General features: G+C 50.4%; 1 protein-coding gene across 1 annotated transcript; it reads right to left on the bottom strand.

Annotated features, from left to right (window-relative positions):
* Window positions 1–7,679: 7,679 nt before the first annotated feature.
* Window positions 7,680–23,777, bottom strand: ccnf (cyclin F). Its single transcript, XM_084489070.1, has 17 exons — window positions 23,587–23,777; window positions 22,456–22,613; window positions 21,856–21,962; window positions 21,549–21,616; window positions 21,239–21,432; window positions 20,734–20,790; window positions 19,826–19,930; window positions 19,033–19,110; window positions 18,254–18,408; window positions 16,957–17,121; window positions 16,022–16,145; window positions 15,295–15,475; window positions 14,780–14,867; window positions 13,451–13,550; window positions 12,920–13,053; window positions 11,984–12,147; window positions 7,680–9,804 (listed from the first exon to the last, which is right to left on the bottom strand). The coding sequence occupies exons 1-17, from the start codon at window positions 23,597–23,599 to the stop codon at window positions 9,203–9,205; spliced, it is 2,493 nt and encodes an 830-aa protein (XP_084345196.1). The 5' UTR covers window positions 23,600–23,777; the 3' UTR covers window positions 7,680–9,202.
* Between the last annotated feature and the right edge of the window lie 592 nt (window positions 23,778–24,369).

Below are 24,369 nucleotides of genomic sequence, written 5' to 3'. Positions count from 1 at the left end.
CCAAGAGCGACTACAATATAAGCACTAGTCACACTACTGGTGAGACTATCAACACCCCAAACTACGCTTACACAACAAACTACGGTTACACAACAATGGAACACTATGGTTCCACACACCAGAGTTTGGTCGAAAACCATCGTTTGGTACCAGCGATAAATCAATAAAGCATAAAAGACTTGTTCAAGCAAAGTTTATTTATATATATTACATGGTTTTATATATATTCATATTTCACAGACCCAAGTCACAGAGAGCTTCACAACAACACAATAAAACAGACAACCCACACAAAGGCTCTGACAGAACCAACACAGGGGTAGCTAAAAGCCTGTCTAACCAGATGAGTAGTAACTGTTTTTTTTATGTCCACAGAGTCTAGCTAGCCTGAAGGAACAGAGGACATGTCACTCAGGTAATAAGGAGAAACTTTATGATAGTAAAGACATCTTGTATGTTCTGCCATGCACCAACATACCCAGAGAAGTCAGCTCTATTAAATGGGTAACCTTCTTGGCAACACATCGCATTCCAAACTGGCTTTATCTCCCTTTCTCTGAGACGAAGAAACGGTCAACAATGGGGGACGAAAGTGTTCAACCAGATTATCCTTAAAACATAAAGAGTGGCCAGGCAGGAATGGAGATAAGACATACTGTTCATACGTGTTCATTGTACTTAAAGACTGACCCTTAAAGATTGACTATTCTCTACTAGCCCGTTCAGGCACGCCGAGGTGTGACAGGGACAAGGAACTGACTCACACTCCTCGGGTCAGATCTGGGTCAGCTGCCAAAATAAACACTCGCCGTGTTTGTGAATCGTTTCAACAGACCAAGTCCAACTCCAACTAATTTCACCGGTACAACTAACGCCTGGGTGACTGCGAGGCCATTGGACCTTCATCCAACATACTGCTCAGATGTATTCCTCGGGTGTATAATCCCACACACAGAGATTCACACATTTACATTTACATTCACATTTTGGGGACATACAACCATTCATCCACCCATTCACCCACCGACGGCGGAGTCAGCCATGCAGGGCGACAGCCAGCGGGTCGGGAGCAGTCAGGGTGAGGGCGTCTCGCTCAGGGACTCCTCCACACTCACACTCACAGCTAGGAGGAGCCGGGGATCAAACCAGCTCCCCGGCTCCCCCTGAGCTACTGCCCGCCCCCCATCTAGTTCCTCTCATGTACTGCTGAGATGTATTCCACACACACACACACACACACACACACACACACACACACACACACACACACACACACACACACACACACACACACACACACACACACACACACACACACACACACACACACACACACACACACACCCCTATCTGTATGATAGCGTTGTGTGTGGGAGGCAGGAGAGACGGCCGACGGACGGACGGGGGGGGGGGAACAGAGAGACGGGAGGTCCGGACAGACAGACAGTCAGGCCGGTGAGCTGGCTGCGGACTCCTCCCATCGCAGCTGGCCTCCGTACACACACAGAGACCAGGGCGTGGCCGGTGGCAGATCCTTTCAGGACAACAGTGTAAGCCCACACGCTGCTAGACTGCCAACGCTTTCATAAACAAACCCCAGCTGCACTTAGTAATACTGACACACACACACACACACACACACACACACACACACACACACACACACACACACACACACACACACACACACACACACACACACACACACACACACACACACACACACACACACACTAACGCAATTAGAGACGCTCACTCCAAACCTTCTCTCTTTAGATTATCCCTGTTTCCTGCGATACGACTCTGAATACTGAATACCAAATCAAAACTGAATTAACATCATAACACATTCAGGGCATTTGGCATTGACGCTTTTAACCAAAGCGACAACAAGATGAGCACAAATAAGGATAATAAGTACATTTACATCAGAAGAAAGAGGAACAACACTATATCTCTGTTGGTGCAGTGAAGTTGTTGCATTGAAACAAGCGGCAAGCACTAACAATCGCTAGGTTAACCCTCATCCTCATCCTCATCCTCATCCTCATCCTCATCCGCTTATCGGGGTCGGGTCGCTGGGGCCAGCAGCTCAAGCAGGGGGCCCCCAGACTTCCCGTTCCCGGGGCTAGGTTAACCCATTACCCAGCACACAATGCTAAGTATGATTCTTTAGTGCAAGGACGTACAACACACAATCAGTGCGTACATTAAGTGCCAAGACGTACAACATACAATAAGTGTGTAAGAGGGTTGTGGGGGGGGGAACCACGTCATCAGACCCGGACCGGGACCCCACATCATCATAGCTAGAGGGGCCCTCATCATCATAGCTAGAGGGGCCCTCGTCGTCATCATAGCTAGAGGGGCCCTCGTCGTCATCATAGCTAGAGGGGCCCTCGTCGTCATCATAGCTAGAGGGGCCCTCGTCATCATCATAGCTAGAGGGGCCCTCGTCGTCATCATAGCTAGAGGGGCCCTCGTCGTCATCATAGCTAGAGGGGCCCTCATCGTCATCATAGCTAGAGGGGCCCTCGTCATCATAGCTAGAGGGGCCCTCGTCATCATAGCTAGAGGGGCCCTCGTCATCATCATAGCTAGAGGGGCCCTCGTCATCATAGCTAGAGGGGCCCTCGTCATCATCATAGCTAGAGGGGCCCTCGTCGTCATCATAGCTAGAGGGGCCCTCGTCATCATAGCTAGAGGGGCCCTCGTCATCATCATAGCTAGAGGGGCCCTCGTCGTCATCATAGCTAGAGGGGCCCTCGTCATCATAGCTAGAGGGGCCCTCGTCGTCATCATAGCTAGAGGGGCCCTCGTCATCATAGCTAGAGGGGCCCTCGTCGTCATCATAGCTAGAGGGGCCCTCATCGTCATCATAGCTAGAGGGGCCCTCGTCATCATAGCTAGAGGGGCCCTCGTCATCATAGCTAGAGGGGCCCTCGTCGTCATCATAGCTAGAGGGGCCCTCGTCACCAGAGCGGGACCCACCTGAGCCGATGGCCCGGGGCCCCAGGCTGTGCTGCACGTCCTCAGCCACCTGCCGCACCACGCTGGAGTTCCCGGGTACGTAGGCCAGCTGCCACTGGCGGTAGAGCAGCGGCGGCGGCAGGAAGCTGACGGCGAAGCTCTCGTAGACGGTGGCGTTGGGGTAGTTCTTGAAGGGCACCTTCTGCCGCAGTGCGATCAGGATGCCCGCGAACAGCAGCGGCAGGAGGATCTCCACCAGCGTCACCAGGATCTGACGCTTCTGCAGGGGGGGGGGGGGGGGGAGATCCACGGTGAGCACCACAACAACAACAACAACAACGACGACGACAACAACAACAACGAGTGAGGTTGGTACATTTACATTCGGGTCATTCAGACGCTTTTATCCAAAGCGACTTACAATAAGTACATTTGTCAGAAGAAGGAGAAACAACAATGTATCTCTGTGGGTACAGTAAGGATGTTCATAGAACCAAGTGCTGAGCACTGACCATCACTAGGTTAACCCGTTCCCCGTATACACTAACCATCACTAGGTTAACCCGTTCCCTGTACACACTAACCATCACTAGGTTAACCCATTCCCCCGTACACAACAGAGATAGCTAGGATGAGATGTTACACAATGCTAAGTACTGTTGGTCTTAAGAAAGAGGCGATGCAACCGAGGATCATATGGTGGCAACCTGTGTGTGTGTTTGTGTGTTCATGGGATTGTGAGTGTGTGTTCATTGGATCGTGTGTGTGTGTGTGTGTGTGTGTGTGTGTGTGTGTGTGTGTGTGTGTTCATTGGACAGTGTGTGTGCATTGGATCTCTCGTGTGAGTGTGAGTGTGTGTGCATGTTCCATGGGGCCCACCGGGACAGAAGGCGCTGTGTGTGTGTGTGTGTGTGTGTGTGTGTGTGTGTGTGTGTGTGTGTGTGTGTGTGTGTGTGTGTGTGTGTGTGTGTGTGTGTGTGTGTGTGTGTGTGTGTGTGTGTTCCCTGGGGCCCACCAGGAAAGCAGGCTGTGTGTGTGTGTGTGTGGCCTTTATTCTACAGGGAACCGTACCCGGGCGTCTGTAACAGACACCCTCTGGTCCAGGTGGAGTCTCCAGGTACAGACTCATGCACTATTGATGAAACACACACGGCATCTGACGACGGAACCAACCCTGAGCTTAACCAACGTGGAAGTGAACTCAAACCACACTTTGGGATTCGATTCTGTGGAAAGCTATTTTCACTTTAGCCTTTTGGAGAAGCTCAACAGAGCGCTTTTAACCCTGCCATTTAACGAGCGGGTGTAGGATAAGGCCTTCGATAAGAGAGCCTGGTGGGGCCCCATGTGCCTCAGGAGGTAGACAGGGTCGGCCTGTAACCAGAAGGTTGCTAGTTCGATCCCCGGCTCCTCCTAGCCGAGTGTCGGGGTGTCCCTGAGCGAGACGCGCCGCGCCCTGACTGCTCCTGACGTGCCGGCCGTCGCCCTGCGTGGTCGACTCCGCCGTCTGTGTGTGAATGTGTGCATGAATGGGTGAATGTTGGGCAGTATGAATGGCTATATAAATGCAGTCCATTTACCATTTGACCATTTACTATACCCCCCATCTTAAACATCCCAGCAGCAGAAGACAGCTGGGAGGCCACTGGATCAGGTACCCAGCAGAGAGCCAAAGTCACCCAGCCTGATGCTAATCACAAGAACGCAACACTGCCAGCGAGGCGAAGCCAAGACACACACACCGGTAAACAGAACTCGCACAATCTCTCTGTCGCCTAGCAACCATCATCTGTTGCGCAGGGAGGTGATAAATGGAGCCGGGAGAATCCATCTCCCCCACGCCACATATTTCTTCTCCCTTTTCTTGGCTCAGGAAAAAAAACACGCAAACAAAAAAGTAAGTATCACAAAAAAAAATCCAAACCGAGCGTCGATTACAAATTCCTCGCCACCTTGTGCAAACGCCTGACCTAGTTTAAAGCCCCTTCAGCAAACTTCCATGTACGTGTACGGTAGAAGAACACGCCAACCCAGAAGGGATCGATTCAGGACAGCTTCAGTTTACTTCATACTTCACTCAGGGACATAATGCTAACTGGTAGTCGGAAAGGCAACTATTGGAGACCCATTAACTGTGTGTCACTGCAGACATTAGCTACACTACTTGGTGACATATAACACGTTGTGGACTGAGTTTTACAGTGTAAATATAAAAGGGGAGAGAGCAGGATTCATTTCCATGGGCAACATGAGAAGACAGAGGAGGAGAATGAGACGTTTCCTTTCTTCAATTATGTTCAATTATGTTGCTCTCGTGACCGACTTGCCTCCCGCTACAAACCAGGCCGACAAGCAGACGTTCAGCTCAGAACATACAGTCAGCTCAGAACATACAGTCAGCTCAGAACATACAGTCAGCTCAGAACATACAGTCAGCTCAGAACATACAGTCAGCTCAGAACATACAGTCAGCTCAGAACATACAGTCAGCTCAGAACATACAGTCAGCTCAGAACATACAGCTATAGCAGTCAGTCAGCTCACAACATACAGCTATACCATAGAGCTGCACACAGCTAAACAACCTCAGCAAATGACTGTACCCTAGATGGTTCTTTCCTACAGGACTGACACCCGAATGCTTGCACAGCTAAAGCTCACATTCACCCATTTTGTCATCGGGGAATCTAACAGCTACTGACTCGAAAAGGCTTCAGGACTATCAGGACACAGGGCTATTAATCACACAATCTATGACCCCTGGGTCCATGCAAGTTCATTCTACATGATGACATCATGATTCATGTACGTTGGTGTGTTTACAATCCATGTGTCACGTGTTTCGGTGCGCGTTCTTCCAAACCTACCTGCTGGAGATAGTTCTTCCACAGCAATAATCCAAATTGTCTGATGATAGCCATTTTCTTTGCAGGGGGGAGAGGAGACAGCTCAGGCCTTCTGATCTACAGCCGCTACAGAAAACACATTTCAGGCTCACGTAAAAACTTTGAACATGGAGGTCGTGGGCTCCTGCAAACATGACCTTTACCAAGTGAACAAAAGAATACTGGATCTAATTTAAAATACGGGAAACGGATTATATGACTGCTTGAGTTGATAGCCTTCATGGTAAAATATAGAAACAAAAAAACGAAATAGAAAGCGTTAAAATGCAAAGTTATTACACCTTGGATGTTAGGACTAGGGAGAGGGTCTGTGCTTAATATTGAATAAATAGACCTGTAAAATACAGACCAACATATCACTACCAGTATACGGCCACGCAGTCGCATTGAACCATTGTCTCTTCTGATGTTAAAACAATACACAATGCATCCATTGCTGAACATCAGAAATCTTTTGAAATAGTTTCAGCCCTTTATAATAGACAGTACCGCACATCAATGTATCGTTATTCAATACGCTCCTGTGGGCCTTTTATGTCATTCCAGGCCATAAAACACACGCAACTCCTGCCATGAACCATGAAGTCATCGGCCAGGTTGTCCTTTGGACCGTCTGGCTGTGCAGCCTGATCACCGTGTGTGTCATGGGCTCGATACAATGCGAAGGGCCTCAGATCGGACACACACACACACACACACACACACACACACACACACACACACACACACACACACACACACACACACACACACACACACACACACACACACACACACCGCAGATATTATTATGATGTATATGCTTTAAAATATGTGTCATGTCCGTCACCGTGAGGCTGCAGCCTCCTCCCTCCCTCACCCTCCCTGACCCCCGGGGATATATAGATTACCTTCCGAACCATTAGTAGTCCAGCCTCATCTGATGCAGATCCTGCTGTCTGAATCGACCCGTTAACCTCCTCACAGCATCCGGAGTCACTCTGGCTCGCCGTCCTGCCAGGTGCGGAACGACATGACGACCGAGGCGAGGGGTGAGTTGCGGTAGAGCGACCTGCAGGTGTGATCTTCGGGCGTGTTTCCTGTGCTTCAGACGATGACTTTGCACCACCACCGCTCGCCTGCGCTGCTGCTCGCTGCTGAGAGGAACGACCCGTCAACACGGGCGGTCACATGACCCGCGTCACGTGACCCGAGGAGCTGTTGTTGTCATCGGTGGCTTTGTGCAAATAAGGTGCACAATAATAATTACAACAACAAAAAAAAAGGGAATCTGTTGTCTTATAATTTGGTTATGTATATGCAAACATATTTGCAGAAATAAATCTATTTCGCAAAGACTGTGATTTATTTTTTATCACTGTCTGTGCTCAGTCTGCTGTCTATATGATTGTCCTACTGATGTCTGACGTGCTATGTCGCTGTTACGTGTTGTATGTAAATGTGATGTGAGATGTGCCTTGTCACTGTCACATGTGCTGCAGAACAGGAACCTGCTGGAAACCAGCTCTTTACTGAGTCAGGCCCGTTTCAAATTGTAACTTTGTTACTTTTAATACTTTCCTGTATAATAAATATAAAATATAAATAAACGGAAGACAATAATTTTATTGAAAAGTAATATAATTAGGTATTCATGCAAATGTAGTGCACAATGATAATTACAGAATAAAAGGTCATCCATTATTATCTTATAAATCAGATAGAAAGAAAGAATAAGGATTTATTTTTAGGTAAACAATTATTTTATTGAAAAGTAATATAATTAGGTATTCACATCAAGACTAGACAACAATGTACAAAAAACAACATGTGAACATTAAACTTTATAGATTTTGGAATACAGCAAAAAAAAAAAAACAAGCTTCAGTCTCCACTATACATATGAACATTCATCACAGGAGACTGCCCTTCTAAAGGAACCTTCTTTTTTTTAATATATATATATATAAAAGTCACATCACCATTTGCAAAGAACAGTTTCAAGTGAGTACAGTACTCAAATAACCACATCAAGTAATAGTCGGCTTAGACATCTAGAACTTGCACTTCTCCACGCAAGCAAAACACGTCCACATAATTCCCTTAATTCAGAAATGATTGTTTCAACAGCAGTCTCTACGCGTTTCTCCGGGACTTTGCACGTTATGGAAAAATACTGACAACAATCCCGATCGGAGAGACGGATGGAGAAACCAACACTGCTTGGGTTTCACCTGCCCGGCGCGCACTGGAATGCTGCGTGACCGGGCGGGGTCGTAAAGGTGCGACCGACAAAACTACAGCAGCAGCAGCAGAGTCGTTCCGCTGGTCTACCCTGAATCAAGTCTGCTTTTCAGCCGCGCAACGAGTTAGTTTTCTGATTGTTGTGCGTTTTCTTTTGTGCGGGAGAACCGCGACCCAAATCGCGGTTTTGCGTCGTGGTTCTCCGCCACTTGTGCTGCCTAAAACGCTTCAGCTTCCAGGATACTCGGGTACTCTGAGCGCCCGGCGGCCCAGACAGTAGAACCGCGTTCACAGTCGTCTCTACAGGTAGATTTGGAGGCAGAAAGAAAGCGGGCAGTACCACACACATAGCACCGTCGCACGTCGCACGTACACAACAATTGCAAATGCTAAACACATTTAAATTTTCCCCAATGATAAAATAAAAAAAATTGCAGATATCTCTCGAAACAAAGTATCACAAGTGGTTATTCTTTCATACCGACAGTGCGTTAGTTTTTTTTTTTTCCTTTTTTTAAATACATGTATCTATATATATATACATATATAAATATACATAACATGCCAGCAATTCCTATAAAACAATGTTCTCACAGTTGATGCATGAAATAAAAACCGAAAACCCTTTTATGCGCCTGAAACTAACCGAGCTAGAGTGTTGTGTGAGTCTGTGGCCCCTCTCAGGGCCCCTGAGCAGAGTCCTGTTCCAGGAGGAGGGGGGGGGGGGGTGTGTGACTGGGAGCCAGTGTCCAGTGAACAGGAGGAGGTCTCTGACAGGACCAGTAAACCAGTAAACAAAAAACACGTGAAAGATTGGACCTGAACGCAAACGATTTCCTTCTGTTTTTCTTAAATACGTTTCCTCTTTTTTCATTTTTTTTTATATCTCTCTCTCTCTCTCTTAAAGCTAAAACTGTATCGCTAAATTTCAACATTTTTTTTTTCTTCTTCTTCTTCTTCTTTAAATACAACTCGTGGCGGCCGCAGAGGGGCCGTGCACGCAGACACGCCTCCGTTTAAAACCACAACGGACAGGAAAGTGCTGGAGAAGCGACACACCGCCCCTGAGAGAACCCGGGGGCGGGCGGGCGGGCGGCGATTGTTCACAGGCTCAGGAAGCCGCCGCCGCCGCTGCTCTCCGCCTCCTCCACCTCCATCTCCCCGCCGCTGTGCGCCGCTGCGTTCTTCCTCTTCACCTGCTTGCAGGAGAAGCCCGCTGGCCGCTGCATGGGCACCAGGAGACGGAAGCCCGGCGGTGAGGCGTTGGCACCGCCGCCGCCACCGCCACCGCCACCGCCACCGGGGCTGGCGGCGGAGTCGCCGTCGGCGAGCAAGTCTTTGACGGCGCAGGGCACCAGGGCAGAGTAGGAGCAGGTGGGGGAGGAGCTGGAGCAGTGGATGGAGGCGTAGCCCGAGCTCTGCAGCTCCAGGGAGGAGAAGAGCAGCGGGGCGCGGGAACGGCTGCGCGTCCGGCCCGGCCCGCCGCCGCCGCCGCAGCGCTCCGCCGCCGGCTCCCCGCCGCCGGCGCGTTCCGCTTCACAGAAGCTGTTCTCGGCGCTGGACAGGGAGCGGCAGTGGTCCCGGCAGTGGGCCCGGTCCTGGTCCAGGTCGGGGTCCAGGTCCTGGTCCATCCGGCGGTCTAGATCGTAGTCCGGACCGTCGTCTGCGTCCGACCACTCGTGCAAGTTGATGGCCGTGACGGACGCTATCAGAAAAAAAGACAGAAGAAGACAGGAGGGAGACGAGGTTAACGCCGTGAACCTTCACAGTCACATTCAGGACGTTTAGCGGACGCTCTTATCCAAAGCGACTTACAATAAGTACATCCGTCAGAAGAAGGAGAAACAACAATATATCTCTGTGGGTACAGTGAGGATGTTCATAGAACCAGGTGCCGAGCACTAACCATCACTAGGTTAACCCATTCCCCGTACACGACACAGACAGCTAGGATAAGACGCTACACGATGCTAAGTACTATTATCAAGTAACCAGGACGTACAACACACAGTAAGTGCATAGGAGGGGTGGGAGGGGGTGGCTATGCAGAGTCCAGGGGAACTCTGGGATCAAAGCGCGTTCCAACAGGTGTGTGTTTGTGTCTGAGGGACGACGGCACACGGAAACAGAAACCTCCTTCAACGCACTGAACAAACCGCCTTGCGTAACAAATAAAAATATTACTCAAAATATTGTGCTATAGAACAGGTATCCAAGCACAGCATCTCTCAGTCGTCGACAGACTGTGGACTTTGAGAGTGCAGTGAGCGGCGTGAGGCTGCTGACCGTAGGTGGCAGTGTTGCGCTGGCAGAATTAGGGGGAAAGAGGACGGCCCAACCTTAAAGGTGACATATCACACCACCAGGTGTGAGTGTGATTAGCTGCTAAGAGCCGCTTGAAAATCGGCCTCTTCTGACATCACAGGTGGGCGTGTCCACCTAGATGTGTGCTGGATAAGATGAGCAACGTTTGCTTCCGTCCACTGCGTAGGGCTGGTGGACTGATCCATCCAGCACACATCTAGGTTGGACACGCCCACTTGTGTTTCCAGAAGAGGCAGATTTTCAAATGGCTCTTAGCGGCCGATCACACTCACACCGCGTGGCGTAATAGGTCACCTTTAATGCGGTTTAGAAAATAATTACACGGCATCGGTGGAGATACCGTCACACTGATTAAAACATGAGCCGTCGGTCTGTGTGTGCGCGGAGGGCAGCGGGTCGGCTATCTCTCCATCGCCTCGGCCTCTAATTGGTCCAGCGGAACGCTTCTTCACGGGCGCACGGAAGAAAGGAAATGACCCGCAGACAGAGTCGTCATCTGGGTATAATGGCGTCCACTGGAGGGAAGGGGGGGGGGGGGGGGGCGGGTGGGGGAATGCCATTGTATTCGATTGGGGCTGCATTAGCATCTTAAATGTTATCAATATCAATGAGCTCATCCGGTGACAGCGGGATGACTCATGCAGCGCTGGTCATCCTGCTGCCCCCCCCCCCAGCATCATAACGATGGACCGGAGACCCCACCCATCAGGGGCCCCCGCAGACAGGCCGTCCACAGACCCATGCGGTCATGGGAAGAAGGGGAGGGGCCTAATGATCACGACCCAGACATCTGCATCAAGAAAAAAAAAAAAAGAGATCACCGGATTGATGGACGGACGGACGGACGGACGGACGGTACGGGACCCAAACACCTCACACCAATGCAGGACTGTTCCACTAGGTGGTGCTAATTACAGACCCCCCCCCCCCCGAGGATATCACAGGACGGGACGTAAACACACGACCACCGCGGCGGTGGCGGAGGCGTCAGACCCCAGCTCGTCCAAGAACGACCCCCCCCCCCCCCCCCCCAATGGGAGGGAGTGACCATCTGTGGGAGGGATGTGTTCCACTGTGGAACGTGAGGAGAGGGATCCCCATTAAAGACACGGGCCGAACGGGGGGGCCCCTGGGCTACCACGCCCGACGAGAGCTTAGGCCAATCCACACAGGGCAACCACGGCCCCCTGGAGGCCTGGAGTATAATGTTTTGGTGCCCGTGACATGTCACCCCGGGTGTGAGTGTGATTGGCCGCTATGAGCCGTTTTGAAAATCAGCCCCTTATTATGACATCACAGGTGGGCGTGTCCACCTAGACGTGTGACGGACAGATGAGCAACGTGTGCTGCAGTCCACACTGGGTAGGCTGGTGGACTGATCTATCCAGCACACATTATTTTTGTATGATTATAAAGAACTGAGCAATGCCTTGTATTATCACGACGAGTGACCGTTGCAGTGAATACCATCAAGGGGCCCGAGTATTAATATTCAACACTGTGCACACGCCGTTCAAATCCCGTCAGTAGCCCCAGAAGGCCCCTCAGTAAAGACTCACTCTCTCCGTCCCTCTCCAGCTCGCTCTCCTCTTGGTCGCCCTCGTATCCGGAGCACGAGGCGTCCAGGCTCCAGTCCAGCATCTCCCCCAGCAGCGTCTCCTCCTGCGTCGACAGTTCGGCAGTGGGCGTGCCCCGGTCCGCCTGCATGTCGTCATCTCGTCTCCTGTGGGGGGGGGGCGGGAGAGGGAGAGAGGGAGAGAGAGGGAGGGAGAGAGACACAGTGGGCTGAGGTGAGTCACTGCATAACGATCGCACAACAAACACCGTATGGACAGAGCCGGATACAGAGCCAACAGCACCACACTGAGCAGGGGGGAGGGAGGAGAGGAGGAGCAGAGGGGCGGAGGGAGGAGAGGGGGATAGGAGAGGCAGGGGAGGAGAGAGAGAGAGAGAGAGAGGGGAGGAGAAGAGGGGAGGAGGAGCAGAGAAGGAGAGGAGAGAGAGGGGAAGAGAGAGGGAGGAGAGAGAGGGATGGAGAGACAGGGATGGAGAGAGAGGGGAGAGGAGAGAGGGATGGAGAGAGAGGGGTGGAGAGACAGGGGTGGAGAGACAGGGATGGAGAGAGAGGGGAGAGGAGAGGCGCAGGAGAGCCGCTGAGGGAGCAGCAGTGACACCAGTGTGGCTGCACCGCGCCCTGGTGACGCCTCGGGCGTTTCTCAGCACAACAACGCTGTGATTCTGTGTACATACATTTCTAAATCTCCGTGAACAACAATTGGCCCCCGACACGCAGGATGGCTCGGCTCTGTGGCGCCGCGCCACCGACGGACCATATGGCCCGTGGGCACGTCATCCCCGCAGGATCATAGAGCGGGCTGTAGAGCGCCCAGCAGAGGGGGGCGGGTGGGGCAGCAGGGTGGGGAGGGGGGCGGGGCAGCAGGGTGGGGAGGGGGGCGAGGCAGCTGGTGCGGGGGGGGGGGGGGGCGGGACCAAACCTTTTGTTGCTGCTGGACGGCGAGCAGAGGAAGGTGTGGATGTCGGCCGGGGAGCCGGTGGGGCTGGGCGGGTCCATGGGGGGCTCCACCTCCGGCACCTCCAGGATCTGACACAGCTCCCGAAAGTCCACCACCTGGGGGGAGGGGGGGAGTCGGAGAGGGGGGCCGCGGTGAGGCACGGAGCGGCACGGCACGGCCGCCAGCGGTTTTGCCGGCAACGTGAAATAAGGGCGACGTGGGCGGACACTAGAGGTGTGTCCCGATGCCGATTTGAGTATCGGAAAAAATTTCGGACAGTGTCGGGTATCGGCGAGTACGCAGGGACCCGATACCGTGACATCATCTTATCACATCCATACCGGGTAAGTAGAATGCAGCTGTTCAAATAAATAAATAAATAATGTATATCCCCGAAATAAATCTTACTCGGTATCGGCCGATACTAAAGTCCAGGTATCGGAATCGGTATCGGGAAGGAAAAAAAAAAATGGTATGGGAACATCTGCAGCGTTAACGGGGGGGTTAAGTCACCTTCTCCAGGCTGATCTGCTGGTAGGCCTCGTCATCAAAGCGCTGCTTCACGGCCATCAGGGGGACGTGGCGGTAGTCCTTAGGGACGTCAGGACTGAAGCTGGGGACAGCGGGAGAGACCAACGGGTTAGACAGGGGGGAGGGAGGGGACGGGAGGAACCAAAGAGTTAGAGAGAGAGGGGGCGAGGCTGAGGAGGACGGGACGAACCAAAGAGTTAGAGAGAGAGGGGTGGTGCGGCTGAGGAGGACGGGACGAACCAAAGAGTTAGAGAGAGGGGGGGGGGGCTGAGGAGGACGGGACGAACCAAAGAGTTAGAGAGAGGGGGGGCGAGGCTGAGGAGGACGGGACGAACCAAAGAGTTAGACGGGGGGGGGGGGGGCGTTGGATTTAGTGTGACTGAAGCGTGGGAGAACGGGAGGAACCAACAAGTTAGACGGAGGGGTGGCTTTGTCACAAAGAACAAAACCTGTCCGCCCACGGAGAGAGTCACTCTTCTCCTTATTCGGCGAAGAGAAAAACTGAATCTACCAAATGGAGCTCCACCCCGGAACGCGGAGGTTTAGCGAGGTGGAGGAAGGGAGGAGCGGAGAACCGGCACCTTCTACAACGAGCTGGTGACATATTTATAATGACATAAAAAAAAGGAAAATCTTGTTATGCTCCGTTTGGCGAGGCGACCAGAAGCCAACGTGTGATTCATGCAGCCGCCGACTCGTCCGACCCATTTAGGGATCAGTTTGGTCAAAAATACACAAAAGGACAACGCACACTACTAGCTGCACTTACCCAGGAAGGCTACGCGGCGTTCCATTCTTAGCACAGAAAGGTCATTTGATGTGACGTTATGAATAGCTTATGATTGCATCTTAAATAAAACACGTCAAAGCTGGTTGACAGCGCCAGAAGACACTAAAATGAGCATTGGCCACAAAATGAGGATCGTTATTATGACAGTCGGCTTCCAGCTGGTAGCAGAGTACAGCAGAATCGGGAGGCTTCTTAGTAAACATTGACGTATCAAACCATCACTACCGCACCTCAGCGTTAGTGCTGAAAACATCCCTCACAACAACATAAAAAGACCTCATCCAAGCGGTAAGAGTTTGGCATAAAGTAATAACGAGAAACGTCTCGGGCGCGTTCGTCTTCAGAGAGACAGTGAGAAAGGAGACGGTTCTCCAGCGTCACCTCCCACACGCCGACCCACACATGGCTCAAGTCATCTCACAGCAGACGGTCGGGACTTCAAGTGCATGAATCAAGGAACTAATGACCGACCACGCACACACGCACACACACACGGACAATAAGAGGGAAAATGTGTTCACCATTTGACGTAGAGCTGCAGAGCGTACGTGGTGAGGTCTTGTTTGGAGAAGCTTGTGTATTCGACCATCTGCCTGGGCCATACCGGAGCTGTTCAGACAGACGGACGGACGGGGAGGAGAAGGTTACACCGGGGGACAGAAGACCTCCTGCATGTCGACAGAACATAGTGTATCCCAACCCCCCCCTACTGAGTTATACTTAAAATTTACATTTAACCAAAGCGACCTGCAATAAGTACATTTGTCAGAAGAAAGAGAAACAACAATATATCTGTCGGTACTAGTGATCGACCGATATATCGGCCGGCCGATCTAGATCTAGATCGATAGATATATATATATATAAATATAATATTTTTTCTTTTCCCCCCGGCATGATTTACAGACAGTTCAATAAATGTTCCTTTTTTTAAATTGAGACTTGTAACATTTGTTATCATCATTGTGTCATTTTTATGCTGTAAATTGAGGGAGCAAAAGCAGCAAAATCAGCTTAGCCAGGGCCGTGGCGTTACCGTAGTGATGCAGCGCCCGGGACAGCAGCAGCACGGCGCAGGCCAGCTTGGCGGGCGGCGCGGTGGCGAAGGCCGAGTGCAGCAGGGACAGCTCGCAGATGTACTTGAAGAGGTGGACGGTGCGCCACTCCAGGTGCAGCAGGTACAGCAGCACCTTGCCGTAGTCCAGCAGCATGGGGGTCTGGAGGGGGGGGGGGGAGACACGGTGGGGGGGGGGGGAACAGATCGATTTGTCAGTACATGGAAGTGCAAACAAAATCACATGAGAAAGGTGCATCTTCGACTTCGATTATGTGTAAGAATATAAATAATACTCATAAATAAAACAATTTAAAGACAATGGGAGTTGTGTGAGTGGATATAATGCACAGATTATAAAGTTCTGAAACAAAATACTTTTTTGCAATTTATACACACTAAGACGTCACTTTCTTTCCATTGCCTGAGTAAACAGTCCCCCAGTCAAACATAAATCAGCCCACAAGCTGTTCTCTACAACAGAAAACAGCCAGAAAATCCCTTTATAGACAAGGCAATAAAATGATTCATGCATGACCCTTTCCTACACAGTCCCTCCAACCAGAGCTGGAAGACGGGATGCACCCAGTAACAGGTAGAGTACAGCTGGTTGTATGCAGACAACACGGCGGTCTTCACCGCGACCCAAACCCTGAGCTGTTTTTCGGGGGGCTGCTCTCGTGAACAAAGCAGCGATGTTGAAACGCACCCTGATCTTGCCCTCCAGCACGGCCATGACCTCGCCCATCATGCGCACCAGGTCCTCGTACTTGTAGGTGTTGTCGGTCAGCCAGACGGCCTCGCGGATGGTCAGGATGTCCCGACTCGTGTACCTGGGGGGGGGGGGGGGGGGGGGGGGGTGATACCGGCCGACGGTAAATGGTGAGTTTGGTGATGGGGACCCGATGACGGGTCCACAGAAACAAAGAGAGAAACGACATCACTGAACTAATGTTCCTTCCAGCAACAGAAGATTTGGCCAAACTTGGATTTAGCAACAGACACGTTTCAAAACCTCCCGGACCGAAAGGCATCGAGCTCACTGCCAGTTAACCAGCAGCAAAAATAGTACATCAATAAATGAATAAACTCGTGTGATAAATAAACCTTTTGAATAATATAATTCTATCAATCGTCCAAACTTTAAAAGCTATAAAGACCATCACACACACAGCAACAACTTACTACCTAACCACCATGCACGCCCCTCTACCGACCAGAATCTAAGTGAGAGAAGCCAGACCCCTTCAGACTCTAGTGTAGGGATCCACCCATATGGATTTTTTAGGGCCAATGCGATACAGATTATTATTTTTTTTTCAGCCATAGCTGATAGCCATAACCGATACGCCGATAACAATTTTCTTGAGCTGATATTTGCCGCCGATACTGCTTTTGCTCCCTCAATTTACATCATAAAAATGACACAATGATGATAACAAATGAAAAAGAAAGTCTCAATATAAAAAAAAGGAACATTTATTGAACTGTGGGGGAAATCATTCGATTCCGATACACGTAAAAAACGCAAAATAAATATCGGCCGGCCGATATATCGGTCGATACACTACTCTAGTGTGTCTGCCCCCCCCCCCCCGGTCTGCCCAGCCTCCAGTGTGGCGGTGGTGGTGGTCGGTCCCTCACCGAGTGCAGACCACCATGCAGGCGATGCCCAGCAGCTGCAGCCGGGCCTTGGGGACGGAGCGGCGGCCCAGGTAGCGGTCCACGCAGCCCACCGTCACCTGCAGCGTCAGGCTGGACAGGTTCTTCATGGTGGTCACCTCCACCAGCCAGTCCACCAGGATGTACCTGACGGGAGGCAGAGCACGGCGGGGGGGGGGGGTTAAACCAGGTCCACGGCGCACTGGGTGACCGGACGGATGGAAAAGCCATCCGGATGAAGCCGATACGTTTTTGGATGATTTTTTTTTTTTGATAAATTGAAAGAACCCTTTTACTTGACATTAGTGTTCGCACAAACAGTTTTGAGTCTGCAATTTGTACCCATCCCATCATCTGGGTTTAATAAGACGGTCGCTTCCGTTCAACACAATCAAAAAAAGTAATCTCTGTTATTGAGTCACCTCTTAATTCTTCCTCCAGTCCCCTCTCAGTCTAAGAGCCACAGAAGAGCTGATGCCGCCTACAGCATCCTCATGATGCGATTCTCATCTTCCATAGAAGATCACCATCTTTCTGTCTGTATGTATTTTTTTTCCATGACATTTCTCTAATGACAATAATTAAATGAAATCGAATTGCATTTGGCTCGCCCCCTCGTCTTATATCTCGCATGGCTGCGTGCAGTGGTGCCAGTTGTCCGTGGAGTAACACAGAGTGACTTACTTTACGATACCGTAGCCATACGCACACCCACCACATTGGTATAAACCATCCAACAAAAAAGGAGACACTACCAATATCGCAGAGCAAAGCAACGACTATCATCCATGGGCTACAGATCTCAGATATCAGTAAAATTCAGTTTTCGGCGAGTACACATGATCTAGCTCTGAAACTATAACTTCTTCTTTTTTTCTATAAATGACAAATATATATTTTATAAAGCTTGGATTTTATTCGAAGAATAACAATGATTAACAAAAAGCAAAATAAATAACACAATAAATGCGTTGTGCTGCTGCTTTTGGTTGCCACAGACTGACTTTGGTTGGGCAAACTCTACAGACGCATGTTCAGTGCATGCTGCCATGTTGATATTTGACTTTTTCTGGAGGGGGCGTTACTACGAACTACGGGACCTCAGAGAAGAAGTGGTGGCGCTACCGTGAATATCAGATTAAAATCACTGCACTTGATAGAAAATAAAAAAAAAGTTAAATTTTGTTCTTTTTTAATACACAATTTTCTTTTGTTAAAATCGTAAACCATAAATTTGAATTCGATGAATCGGTCTCCCCCCCCCCCCCCAGCGACCCACCTCATGGTGTCCTTGATGCCTCTCTTGAGCGTCTCGGCGGCGCGGGGGTGGGGCGTGTGGGGGGAGGAGCTGAAGAACTGCGCCACCTGCTCCACGCAGGCCTTCCCCTCCAGGCCCAGGGGCTTCCCGTTCAGACACACCTTGGCCAGGGACAGCTGGAGGGACGGGGGGGCACACAAGCGTCACGGCGGCTCTGACGCGTGAGAGAGGACGCTCACCCTGAATGTCCCCCCCGAGTGTTATTTTGCTCCTGTCAATTTGGTGCCAATTTGACAAACCTAACTTAAAATAAATAAATAAATAAAAAACTGTTCCATAAAACAACTGAATTAGCTTGACCATTAGTCGTCGGATGAATCGTTCCGGCCCTACTCGGAACCACTCTATTTCCCTCAGAGTGGTTCCAAGTAGGGCGTCACAAACGTCAACAACCTCATCGACTAGTGCAGTAATTGCACTAGTCGGCCGGCTGCATTAGCGGACCCTCCGACGAGTCCCCGTTTAAACCCCCATTAGGGGGGGGGGGGGGGCGCTGACGGACAGGCAGGGGACGGAGCACAGCGAGGGGACGGAGCACATTAGTCCCACCGTTTCCAGCAGCACCTATACATATTTTTAACTACCAATGTCCGAGCGGTGATGAAAAACAACGCTGGCACCACAAATAAAAGAGAATCGACAACAGGAACAACACCACCCCCGCCTCCCCCCTTCTATGACACGGCCTCGGTGCAACGGGCCAAACACAAACCGCCATCTGGACCCCCCCCGGCACCCACCTGGGCTTCCCAGCAGCCTTTGGCAGCGTAGTCCCGGAGGGTCCGAACGCACTGCAGGAACCGGCCCGGGTCCGACATCTGAGACAGAACACACACACACACACACACACACACACACACACACACACACACACACACACACACACACACACACACACACACACACACACACACACACACACACACACACACACACACACACACACACACACAATATCAGGCTCTGCGTATCACGAGCAGCTCGTGCAGAGTAGAAAACGCAATGAGGTAATGAGGAAAATAACCTGGGAGGAATACCAAGTGAAACACTTTTGTGTGCGGTAGAATCTCAGCTGACACCTCAGCAGGTTTTTTGTTGTTTTTTTGGGTCATGACAAAGCACAAAGCGGAGAAGAAAGGGCCAGGAATAAATTAGAATTATTTTAAAACCAAGGCCCTTTCTGATTCCTACAGCCATCTGGGATTATTTTCCATTTCATGCGAGTTACCCCATAACTACAGGCCTCAGCCCCTGTGGTAGACCTTCACAATATTACATATTTACATTTTTTTATGCAAATGCTTTTATCCAAAGCCAGGAGCCGTTAGTGTGAGGCGTCTCGCTCAGGGACACCTCGGCACTCAGCTAGGAGCCGCCGGGGACGGAACTAGCAACCTTCCGGTTACCAGCCGACCCGCTCTGCCTCCTGAGCTAGGCCAACCCTGACCTAGACCCCGGTGAGCGGCACGTGGTGGTGGTGCTGCCGACGGACGAGGTGACGCACGGAGGTCGGGGATGGGGGTTCAAACTCACCGACGCCTTGTAGTTCTGATCCCACAGGAGATAGGAGCTCTGCAGGCAGCCGGCCTGGGAGGACTCCTTCAGCATGGCCAACGCCCCCGCGTGCATCTCCTCGTCCTGGAGGAACACACACAACCTTTAAATGACTTTAATGGTTCCTCTTCAATGGACACAACGTCCGAGGGACCCGTGTCACGTCTGGGGGTGGGAATCTCTTGGCACCTCACGATTCGATTCCGATTCAGAGGTCAACGATTAGATCCTAAAACGATTATCCTGAAGGAACAATTTTTTTTTAATTACATTTCCATGCGTGATTTTCAACGCATGGAAGTTTGCTACTCAGAGTTTGCTTATCACTTGCTACTTTTGTGATGATCATTAAAAGACAATCAACAGATGAATTACCTTGTCTAATATTTTATATTAGATAAAGTTGGCTCTCTGCGCAGAGAACCCGCAGGCAGAAATGAGTTTTCTGTAGCGCTCTGCAGCAGGCGAACAGAATGTTGCAGTATTATTATTATTATTATTTTAATTTCGATTATGAACTCTGCATGATTATGATTCTCTGCATCGAGACGGAATCGTTCTAGAGAGATTTCCCACCCCTAGTCACGTTGTTATAAAGAGGGAGCTGCCATAGACGTATATCGACTCCCACAGCCACTGCTGGACGTTACTCATGACAGAAAACAACAAGCCAGTATTGTCCACGCCTGTGGCCTACAGCCGGCCAGGGGCTAGCCCTGTTGTTCAGGGTGTAGTCATACTGTAGCCACACCGGAATCACACTGTAGTCATACTGTAGCCACACTGTAGTCATACTGTAGCCACACCGGAATCACACTGTAGTCACACTGTAGTCATACTGTAGCCACACCGGAATCACACTGTAGTCACACTGTAGTCATACTTACGTCAAAGCACAGCAGAACTCTGGCCAGGGAGTGCAACAGAGGCCCCTTCTTCTCCTGCTGAACAAACAAAAACAGCATCACATTAGAGTCCCGGTTCCTTCACACAGTCTCCGTGGAGACGACCAAAGATACAACTCCAAGGTCAGGGACGGACTCGTTTGGTTTTAGGGTTAAGTTTCAGATTTAAGGGCAGTTGCAGACAAATTCGTAGTAGCAAAAACGTGGATATCGACACAACACGCTAATCACCAATTGACACGTTGAGACAACAAATAATGTAAAAAGAAAAAAATAAGAATAAAATTAAAGAAATCATAACAATAACCAATCAACGACCAATCCATAGTGAATCGGTATCAACGGAGCTATTTGATCCATCCTGTTCCGCAAACAGATAAGAAGTAGTTCCCTGGTATTGAACGTCACGTTGTCCCCCCCCCATCCCCCGTCCCCCGTGACACCGTGGCCCTCGGTGGGGCCCCTACCCCCCGTCCACAGTACTCACACTTGCTTCGCACTGGGCCTTGAGGCGGTTGAAGACCACCGCCTTGCAGCAGCTGCCCACCAGGGACCAGGGCGGCCTGATGAACACCCAGGTGAAGGGGTCGGTGGCGGCCGGGTGCAGCGCCTCCGCCAGGCTGAAGAAGTGGGAGGCCTTGCGGCCGCACACGTCCGCCTGGCCCTCGTCGCACTTCAGCGCTGGGGGGGGGACGGGGGGAGGGGAGAGAAGAAGAAGAGGCAGAGTGAGGACCGCCGTCCCTCTGGGAGGAGGGGGGGGGTGGGGGGTGGGGAGGGTAAGAGAGTGGGTGACTTACGTCCTTCGTTGTACAAATAGGCGATACCCAGCTTCACGGCGGCTTCAAAGTTCCCCTTCTCCGCGGCTCTGGGGGGGGGGGGGGCGGAGAAAGAGAAGGACGTGTTAAAGCAGGACCACCGTACAATATGGTAGTAAGGACAAGTACACAAAGTGATGGTACAACCTTACTGTACCCACAGAGATATATTGTCGTTTCTCTCTCTTCTGACAAATGTACTTATTGTGAGTCGCTTTGGATAAGAGCATTGGCTAAACGCCCTGAATGTAAATGGATTATTTGTTATTATTATTATTAAAGAACTTACCTTTCAAATAGCCAGACACTTTTAGGGTCCGGCCAGGTGTCCCGGAAGCTGACCCGGGCCCAGACGCTGGAGTGGTTGTCCACGATGTCCTTCAGCTGGGAGTGGACCTGCGGCAGAAGACAACCGCGTCACACTCCGCTGCAGCCAGGCGGTCAGGTGGTCCCAGAGGGTTGCGCGCGTGCGTGCGTGCGTGCGTGCGTGCGTGCGTGTGTGTGTGTGTGTGTGTGTGTGTGTGTGTGTGTGTGTGTGTGTGTGTGTGTGTGTGTGTGTGTGTGTGTGTGTGTGTGTGTGTGTGTGGAGAGTAAACATCGTGAGGTCGCCTGTGTGTGCTACATGTTGTGGATACTTGTCAAAGTGTGTCCATCTGTGTGTGTGTGTGTGAGTGTCCATTAGTGTGTGTGTGTGTGCGTGTCCCTGTGTGTCTATGTGTGTGTGTTTGTGAGCATGTGTGTGTATGGCCATGTGTGTGTGTGTATGTCCGCGTGCGTCCATCTGTGTGTGTGTGTGTCCCTGTGTTCCTGTGTGTGTATGTGTGTCCCTGTGTGTATCCCTGTGTGTTTCCCTGTGTGTGTCTGTGTGTGTGTCCCTGTGTGTACTCACTGCTCGGACGGCCAGCAGGTCCTCGGCGGAGAGGCACTGGAGGACACACAGCAGGACCTCCTCTGGGAGGGCCAGCAGCGTCGGGGCCTCGGGTCGCCGCCGGAGCCTCTTCCGCGCCGCCGGGATGGAGAAGCATTTGGAGCAACGACAGTGGACGACTGGAAACGACCAAACAAACCAGGTGGACATTAACATCGGAACCAGGGGAGGTCCACGGGTAACTATGGGTTTAAGCACTGCAGAAAATCACCATCTCTGACAATTCAACAGAGAACACATGAACTATTCAGCAGTCAAATGTACTAAGCTGATGAGATCTCTCTCTCTCTCTATATATATAGATATAGATATATATAACGTTCAGATAACTGATGCACATGTTCCCCTGATTTAGAGTTCCTAACAATATATATATTTATACAGTATATATTGGTGAATCCTCAGTGACATGCTCGTAAAAAACGGTAGCCAGTGGCCACTTCAATTCATTCACAATTACAGTAGATGATGTAAACCAGCAGGTAGCCAGTAGCCTCGATGGAGGCAGCAGCGACCATTTGAATCAGCTTAACAGCCTATGGGTGATATGACCCAAATCGTTGAACGAATTTGACCCACCAATACAAATGACCTTACATAAAACGTTCATATACATATATATATAATATAATCCATGTGTCTGTTAACCATCCTACACCGGGCAGCCTAGAGAAACTGAACTAAAGAGGGGACAGTGAGGGAAATAATGAGCGCCACATTTTCCCTCCTGTTGCCTCAGCTCGCCTCGGATGCGGTCGGATCTGAACCCTCACCCTTCAGGCATTTGTCATTGAATTTTTTGTTGTTGTCATGGAGCATAAAAAAGCAAAAGGCAGACGACCTGTTTTAGGGTTGTATAAAGTAAGCCACTTTTAACTTGAACTTGCTTGACCAGGCAAACCAGCTAAGTCACTGCTGACCAAAACACACACACACACACACACACACACATAGCTCAACGCAACGCGCGCACACACACACACACCACAGCCAAACGTGCACTAATACATCATATATGTGCATACATACGAGTGTTTACATGTAATCCACTGTTTATTGTTCATAAATATCCTTATTTGAATTATTGCTTACCGCCCGCTTTCATTTCACTTGGAGGGATCTCTGGTCGGAGGGTCGGTGTCTCGGCTGCTTCTCGATCCCGCTTAGAATGATTCAAATTACGCCGATTATTAATTTAAAATACAGTGTTTCGATCCACCGAATGTTATGACATCCGTATTTTCAACACGGCTTTAGGATTACTTTGGGTTTTAGTGTGTAGAGTCTGCCTGTAAAGTAGTAAGACTGTAGTAAAGGCAGCAGTTCAAATGTAGACACGCTTCAAGGACCCGCCCCATTCAGCCTTAGACCCGCCCGCGCCCCGCATTTGAACCAAAGCAGCAACGCTATTGGCCACTCAGGGTTACACCCCGCCGGGACCAAGAAGGCACAGGATTGGTCACAATGTTAAATAACACCACGGATTGGCTGGTTCTGAGCAACTTTGAAATAAGTCATGGCTATTGGATGACAAACGAGTATTTCGAAGTACGCGCTCCGGACTCGATGCGTTTGATTGGTCGACGTGTTTAAAACACATTTGCGGTGCCGCCCATCGCTGTGACTCATGGGACGTGTAGTTCAGTAGAAACCACCTTTTAAAGGTACCGTTTTTAAAGGAACAGTACCCAAAATAAAACGCACTCTACTGTCTACTTATGTCAAATATGTCAAATATATTATACATTATATTTATATATATAACATTGAATAGATTCAGGAAAATATAAATAGCAAACGTTACAGAAATGTAGCCTACAGCGGTCAGGATGAATAAGATAAAATATAACAGAAAACATGTAAAAAGAGACATTG

Source organism: Micromesistius poutassou, assembly GCF_964030765.1.
Source record: "Micromesistius poutassou genome assembly, contig: SCAFFOLD_4159, whole genome shotgun sequence".
In the NCBI taxonomy this organism is placed as follows: domain Eukaryota; kingdom Metazoa; phylum Chordata; class Actinopteri; order Gadiformes; family Gadidae; genus Micromesistius; species Micromesistius poutassou.
Note: the sequence above shows the minus strand (reverse complement) of the source record. Positions and strands in the feature narration are given on the sequence as shown.